We start from the raw sequence: 8065 nt of genomic DNA, 5'->3' as shown, positions 1-8065 counted from the left end.
TTGAAGGGAGGAAGAGAGCTAGCTTGGTGGATGTGTGGAGGGAGGGCATTCCAGGCCAGGGGGAGGACGTGGGCCGGGGGTCGACGGCGGGACAGGCGAGAACGAGGCACAGTAAGAAGGTCAGTAAGAAGATACACTAGTCTTTCATGGCCGGAATCTTAAGTTCGGCTTTTGATTGTTCCCAGTGCTGTCACTTCTAATTGCAAAAGGCCTGGGGGTCAGAGAAGGTCTGGAAGGTCCCCTCTAGACTGTAAGCTCATTGTGGGCAGGGAGCATGTCTACCAACTTTCATCTGTTGTACTCTCCCAAGTGCTTAGTTCAGTGTGATTGCTTCCAAGCGCAAGCCAAACCCAGGATGAATCTTTTTTTTTTTAAATGGCATTTGTTAAGTGCTTACTAGGCTCCAGGCACTATTCTAAGCATTGGGGTACATACAAGGTAATCAATTTGGACACAGTCCATGTCCCATACAGGGCTCACAGTCTTAATCCCCATTTTACAGATGAGGCAGCTAAGGTCCAGAGAAGTGAAGTGACTTGCCTAAGGTCCCACAGCAGACAAGTGACAGAGGCAGGATTAGAACCCAGGTCCTCTGACTCCTGGGCCTATGCTCTGCCCGCTAGACCACACTGCTTCTTAAAGGAACATTGCAGGGATAGAAAGTATATGGACTCATTCGATCGTACTTATTGAACATTTACTGTGTGCAGAGTACTGTATGCAGAGCACTTGGGAGAGTACAATACAACAATAAACAGACATATTCCTTGCCCACAACTTAATGGCCACCATCTGGGCAGTCGGGACCCATACCTGACTGATACCACCAAACATGACACTTCCTTCTCATTTTACAGAAGAGGAAGCTGGGGGGTGAGTCCCAGGGCCGTAGAGCAACTGAACTGCAGGGCCAGAATTAGAAGTTTCCACCCCTGACTTGCCCAGCTGTAGCTCAGCCACTGAGTCGTGCTGCCCACCATTTCACAGCATAACTCACAGACCAACTGATTTCCCAGCCCACACCAGTCAAATAACAGGGTGGGGAGGAAAGGGAGAGGAGAAAAAAAAAGAGTAGGCTTCTTAGCACACCAGAACCAATATGAAAGCCCATAAGATCAACATCCTTCACTTGAGGCTTCTCATACTTTTTTATGGTGTTTGTTCAACACTTACTAGGTGCCAAGCAGTACACTAAACGCTGTGGTAGGTACAAGATACTTAGGTTAAAGGCAGTCCCTGTCCCACTTGGGGCTCCCAGTTTAAGTAGGGAGGAGTAGATCTAATCCCCATTTTACAGGTGAAGAAACCGAGGCACAGAAGTTAAGTGACTTACCCAAGATTATACAGCATAGAGGTGGTGGAGCTGGGATTGGAATCCAGGTCCTCCTACTCCCAGGGCCAGTCTCTTCCTGTTAGGTCACAATACTTCTCCAGGGACTGTAATGTTCAGCCAATTAAGCATATAAAAACTTCCTATTGACTTTTGTTTATTTTATGCATTATGCATTTGTCCTTTTCTCAAGCTGTTTTAATGTTCTATTGCTTGCCATGTGTCTATGTCCAGTCCTCTCCCCAACCTAGAGTCAGAGATTGAGAGCCCCTCAAGAGACAGGATCCATATCTAATTCCCACCAGCATATTCCCTCAGTACATAGTGAAGTGCTCTGTGCACAGTTAGTGCTTAATAAATACCAATACTAGGGGCAAAGAAACTATCTTACCCTCAGAACTTAAAAATAAGCACTTGGTAGAAATAAAAGTTTTTTTAAGAACAGTTTGTTATTTTTAGGATTGACTTAGTTTTTGGGTTCAATGTACTCTCAATTCTCAACCCACAAAAATGACTGAAGTCCAAATGTAATTTTTCCAAAGTGAGTTTTTGAAAAGGAGAGAGGGATATTTGATACAGTCAAGGATTGACTGGTTGAAGGCATATGTCAGCTCAAGGTGAGTACTCTCAGTCCAGCAGACTAGCTGTAAGCTTTTAGAAATCAGTATCTATATCCGAGTTGCTGACGCAAATTTAGGAATGCTGCCTGCTTAAGCCACTTCTCCCACTTGGCTTAATTTCCAGGTTCTCAACTCGTCTCACGTATTTTGTTTCACAATGAGAGCAATAGTCATGTTAAACCAAAAATAAAAGGGGGAATTTTCCTTTTCTGTGTTTAGAATAAAGCAACATTTGAAAAAACTCGAGGTCCAAGTCATAAGGTTAAAAGAAAAAAATTAGTTTGCAACAGCAGCAGCAGTGATATTCTTAGCACCACATACTGGAGATGTAACCTGAGACTGGATGAAAATAGGTCACAAAAGCATTTTATCATCATCATCATCAATCGTATTTATTGAGCGCTCACTGTGTGCAGAGCACTGTACTAAGCGCTTGGGAAGTACAAGTCGGCGACACATAGAGACAGTCCCTACCCAACAGTGGGCTCACAGTCTAAAAGGGGGAGACGGAGAACACCGATAGTCTGATCTTTCTAACCCGGACACAGACAACTAATTGTGTGTGGAAGCCGAAATGTCACCCGAGATGAACTTATTGCACTTGTCCTCCCAAGGGACAAATAGGCCCACGTCATCCCCCGGGCCTGGAACGCCCTCCCTCTGCCCATCCGCCAAGCTAGCACTCTTCCTCCCTTCAAGGCCCTGCTGAGAGCTCACCTCCTCCAGGAGGCCTTCCCAGACTGAGCCCCTTCCTTCCTCTCCCCCTTGTTCCCCTCTCCATCCCCCCAATCTTACCTCCTTCCCTTCCCCACAGCACCTGTATATATGCTTGTACATATTTTTTACTCTATTTATTTATTTTATTTGTACATATCTATTCTATTTTATTTTGTTAGTATGTTGGGTTTGGTTCTCTGTCTCCCCCTTTTAGACTGTGAGCCCACTGTTGGGTAGGGACTGTCTCTATATGTTGCCAATTTGTACTTCCCAAGCGCTTAGTACAGTGCTCTGCACATAGTAAGCGCTCAATAAATACGATTGATGATGATGATGAAGGGAACAAAGAAATATTTGACTAAGCCCTTGGAAAGAAAATCAGGTGGAACGAGTAGATGATGGAGAGTTTGGCTGAACTGTTAAACCACTCTGCTGGGCAACCTAGGGCTCCCTCCAGATTCCCATTTCATTGGAGCCTAACAGCCTCTGTCCAAGGAGTGGATGGATCTGGGACTTCTGTGGGGTTTTTGCTCAGGGCTGGCACCAGTAAAAAGCAGGCATGGGGCAAGGCCATTCTAGGAGCAGGTGGCCCAGCAGTCCCGACACTGGGTGACAGAAGTCTGGAGGAGCAGTGACCCACCAGGGCTAATTCAGTAGCAAGAAGCACAGCAGCACTGCTCTGGTTAGAGCTACAGAGGAGCAGGGGTCGGGGTAAAGGGCTGGAGGATGGGGCAAGGCCAGACCTTGCAAAGGGAAACAAGTTGGAGCCATCCGGGTACACCAGTTCCCCTGCCAGGTGGGCACTTGCCAAGCAGGCTGGGGAGCAAGGAGGGAAGAGGTGGGGCTGTCCTGTAGATTTTCAATTTTCTGCTCTACTAGTATGGGGAAACAAGCACCGAATGCCCTTGAGTATGCCAGCTTTAGGCTCTCAGATGTTCCTGTGGGGGCTGAGAGGTGAGATCCTATTCCTCTGGGAAAGCAGAAGAGTTTACAAACACTTGAGGTGCCCCTCCTCCAGGACTCTTATGGGATCCCATCTCCGCAGTAAGGTCCTTAAAGATTGTAAAATGTAATTTAAACCAGAGAACTGAACAAGCAGAGGATCTTTCCTCCTGATCAAATACCTACTAAGCTGCTTCTTGAAATCGCAGCCATCTAGTTCGCAAGTTAAAACGGGAAAACAAGGCAGGGGAGACTATTTAAATAAATGTGATGGGTTGCAATTTAGAGAAAGGTGCTACATGAATATAGGGAGACCCAGTCGATGAATTTTTATTTAGCACCCACTGGATGCATGGTGCTATACTACTACTACTAATAATGATGGCATTTATTAAGCGCTTACCATGTGCAAAGTACTGTTCTAAGCACTGGGGAGGTTACAAGGTGATCAGGTCGCCCCACGGGGGGGCTCACAGTCTTAATCCCCATTTTACAGATGAGGGAACTGAGGCACAGAGAAGTGAAGTGACTTGCCCAAAGTCACACAGCTGACAATTGGCGGAGCCGGAATTTGAACCCATGACCTCTGACTCCAAAGCCCGAGCTCTTTCCACTGAGCCACTCTGCTTCTCTTCGCTGCTTCGCTGCACTGAGCCACTAGCCACGCTACTAGGTAAATGTCTGTTCACAATGCTTAAGACCAAGGATATGCTCCAGAGAATCATATGGTATAGGATATGGTTAAGAGAACAATTACATAAGCGGTTTTTAAAAATCATTATTAAAAGTACATTTTCCCTGATTTAGCAGCTAGAAAGTATTACAAAATGTTGGATTTTTTTTTCCAGGAGTTTGCCTCAGTTGTTCATAACCTGGGAGATCCAGGGTCAAAACAGCTTCCCTGAGGTACCATCACCATTAATTAAGAACTTTATCCACCACCTTAATTAAAAAAATGAAAGAGAATAGAGTCAGGAAATAAAAAGCTGATCTATTTTTGACCAGTATCCCAGGAATAAAACCTAAAATGTCAACAGTGGTACCTGACCTCACATGCAATAAGCAGCTTCACTCATAAGTACCATGATTATTAGACGTTTTGTACCCAACTTAGAAGAGTTGTTTTAAGACTAGCGGATGATGTTTGAGAAAAGAATACTATATTTGGAAAATAAAAACACCAAACTCCCAAATCATAAATGGCATAATCTGGAGCTTCACTGTCAATTAGTGCTACTTTGAAAAGAATGATAAGTAGGGCAATGAAGCCAAGACCTCAGATCTGATCACCCAATATTTGTGCACAGAACTAACCAGGTAACTTTGTTACCTTATTCTGAGAAGTGGGATAAATTATCTACTCCCATGACTTGGTTTTGGAGATAGCATTTTCAATGCTCCAGATAATAATAATAATAATAATAGTATTTTTTAAGCACTTACTATGTGCCAAGCACTGTTCTAAGCACTGGAGTAGATACAGGGTAATCAGGTTGTCCCACGTGGGGATCACACTTTTAATCCCCATTTTACAGATGAGGTAACAGGCACAGAGAAGTTAAGTGACTTCCCAAGGTCACACAGCAGACAAGTGGCAGAGCTGGGATTAGAACCCACGTCCTCTGACTCCCAAGCCCGTGCTCTTTCCACTGCGAAGCAGTTCTTCCAATTAAAGATTAAGCCAGGAATTTCCCAGATGTTAACTCGGGGCAATTATTGTATGTTTTGGGAGTTTTAAAATGTAGGTAAATCTGCTTCTCCTTGAGGCCCCAAATACCAAAATACTCAGCTGCTACATGGGATACAAGGATAACAACTCCCAATTCTCCTTGGTAATGAATGCATCGGACACCTTTGGCAGTTATCTTATTTGTTTAGAGTTTATTTTAACTTACCGAGAAAAATATATCAATTGAGATTCAAGTTATTTAATTGTGTAAACTTCTGTAAAAACACTGATTTGGCTTAGAGCAACAGTTCTTTTGCTTATATTTACGAACGACTTTTCAAACTTATCCAACGTGTTATAAAGAACAATGCTGGCATGCTATCCTGTTGTATTACAATCAAACACAAAGAACTTTTAATACGAAGTATCCACAGTTTCCTTGGATGTGCTTTATTGACTACAAATTGATTTCAGTTCTACCCCTCAATCCACAGGTACCAGTTACTAGTGAATATATTACTGTTGGCCTTTTGCAACATTCCAGAAAAATGCATTCCCTAAACAGCTTTACTTATACCTAATTTTTAGCTGTTTTAAGTGTGGCTCAAAATGGATGATTTTGTCCACGTTTTATATTTAAAAACAAGAGATCCTGCAGGCTGAGATATTTCAGGACTTTAGGACCTCAGTTTCATGATTAAAAATCCAGTGTTTACGAAAACATAGCTACTTGTGGACTGAATTTTCCAGAGACTTAAAACTTGTGAAAGAAAGGTTGTGTTGAAAGATGGGCAGAAGTAGTACAGAAGCAACAGCATGGTTTCCTATTACTGGCCTTTCCATCTTAAAATACCAACCACCCGGCCTGAATTCTGTTTTGTTCCTCTAGTCTGCAAGGATGTTCTTATTGTGGCCCTGCCCAGCACCACGAGAGCTAGGTTCATAGCATGTCATATCATTCCCTCAAATCAGGCTCTTAAGTAAGTTTGACCCAGTTGGATACAAGACCAACTGACAGCTGATAGGGCTAGCCAAGCCTGAAGACATTTTAACTGCATGTAGAGATAGCACAACTAAAACGATACCTTTCGGTACATACTGTAAGACTGAAAAGAGAAGTCTTCACTAAAGCAAGAAGGAATAGGATAGAAACTGCACCCAATACAGCAAAGTTAGATGTACATGAAAAAAACCTTCCAGTTGAAGAATTGCAATTTTTCAGTCATGAGGGTAAATAATCTTTTCTTTAAAGGAGTTAGTGTGAGTCTTCTTCATCCTTTAGAGTGAGCTATTAGACAGCAACCACCCAATCAACCACCCACCCAAAAAGGCACTATCCGGCTTAAGTGTACACGTGACTTCATGGAAGAAATACCAAATGTGCAAAACCCAGTCCAGTTAACTGCTTGGCTTCCTTGTCTTGCATTCCTTATTCTTTATCATATTCAATAAATTATTGCTTAGGAACTGCATCAGTCATCAGGCTTTTCCACAAAGAGCTGCAGAGGATCAGTCCACACTATGACAGATCTCCTTCACTTTTTGGTTGAACTCTTCTGGTTGATCAGCATACACATAGTGTCCTGCCCCAAGGATAGCCTGGAAGAAGACAACAGAGGTCAGGGCACTTGTCAAGCAACAAGTTCTTCAAGCATTTTGAAATTCAGAATAGTGGAATGAGTATGTTTTCCTGAGTCCTCCTGGTTTTAACTGTATGTTACAAGTAAAAAATGAAATCATCCAGGATCACTAATAATAATGGAATCTGTTAAGCACTTACTATGGGTCAAGCCACTGTCTAAGCGCTGGAATAGATGCAAGATAATTGGGTGGGTAAGGGTCCCTGTCCCACCTGGGGGTCGCAGACTACATAGGAGGGAGAAAAGGTGTTTTATCCTAATTTTACTGATAAGGAAACTGAGGCATGGCAAACTGCATTGCCCAAGATCACAGAACAGGCAAGTGACAGAGCCAGAATTAGAACCAAAGCCCTCTGGCTCTCAGGCCTTTGATCTTTCCATTAGGCTATGCTTCTTCCATTTCACTTATTCAATGAAAGATAGCCCCCAAATCCCCAGAAGTCAGCTGACCGAACTGAGGAAGTTTGAGGGAGTCCTGGCTAGGTATTCCCCAGGGATCAGTATCCTACTTCCATTTTCCTGGTCACTGATGGCCAGTTTCGGGGTGGGGGAGAGAAAGAAACGGCTTTCTAAATTTCAAGTTGTACCCATAGATTTTTCCCTACAGAACCACCACATGGGGAAATCTCCAAGGCAAAACTCTGAGAATTGAATCCACAGTTTGTTTCCATATCCTGCTAAGATTTAGCTGTGGCCAGGAGATGCAGGAGGGCAGGACACCTCTCCCGAGAACTATCTGTCATGGCTGTAGGTTGGAGGAGCCCAAGACCAGGGGCACAGCTAATTCTGAGGCCATAAGGTGGAAGCCGGCTTTTTGGAGCAGAGAGGTTTTTACACCTTCCTTAAATAGTTCCACCTCTCTCCCAGACCAGGGAGAAGAGCTAGAACATCAAAACGAGTTGAAGTGACATTTTTTATTTGGAACTAAGTACTGTGACTCTTCAGATTGGTACAGTAAAAAGGGCATAATGTTTTCTTCATTTTATCAGTAGTGTTCAGCATCTGTGTGCAATCATTCATCCGGCTGTATTTATTGAGTGCTTACTGTGTGCAGAGCACTGTACTAAGTGCTTGGGAAGTACAAGTCAGCAATCACTATACTGGGGGGGAGAGGGAGAGAGGGAGAGGGAGAGAGAGAGAGAGAGAG

General features: G+C 43.6%; 1 protein-coding gene across 1 annotated transcript in view; it reads right to left on the bottom strand.

Moving 5' to 3' along the window:
• Positions 1-5473: 5473 nt before the first annotated feature.
• The window catches only part of ABHD5 (abhydrolase domain containing 5, lysophosphatidic acid acyltransferase), a 43080-nt gene continuing 40488 nt past the window's right edge, over positions 5474-8065 (bottom strand). Inside the window, exon 7 of the mRNA XM_038741648.1 lies at positions 5474-6877. Coding sequence (XP_038597576.1) covers positions 6788-6877 — 90 coding nt within the window. The 3' untranslated portion in view covers positions 5474-6787. The remainder of the gene's footprint in view (positions 6878-8065) is intronic.

This window comes from Tachyglossus aculeatus, chromosome 2 (assembly GCF_015852505.1).
Source record: "Tachyglossus aculeatus isolate mTacAcu1 chromosome 2, mTacAcu1.pri, whole genome shotgun sequence".
Classification (NCBI taxonomy): Eukaryota; Metazoa; Chordata; class Mammalia; order Monotremata; family Tachyglossidae; genus Tachyglossus; species Tachyglossus aculeatus.
The sequence above is the reverse complement of the archived record's forward strand: the minus strand, read 5'-3'. Positions and strand labels throughout refer to the sequence as shown.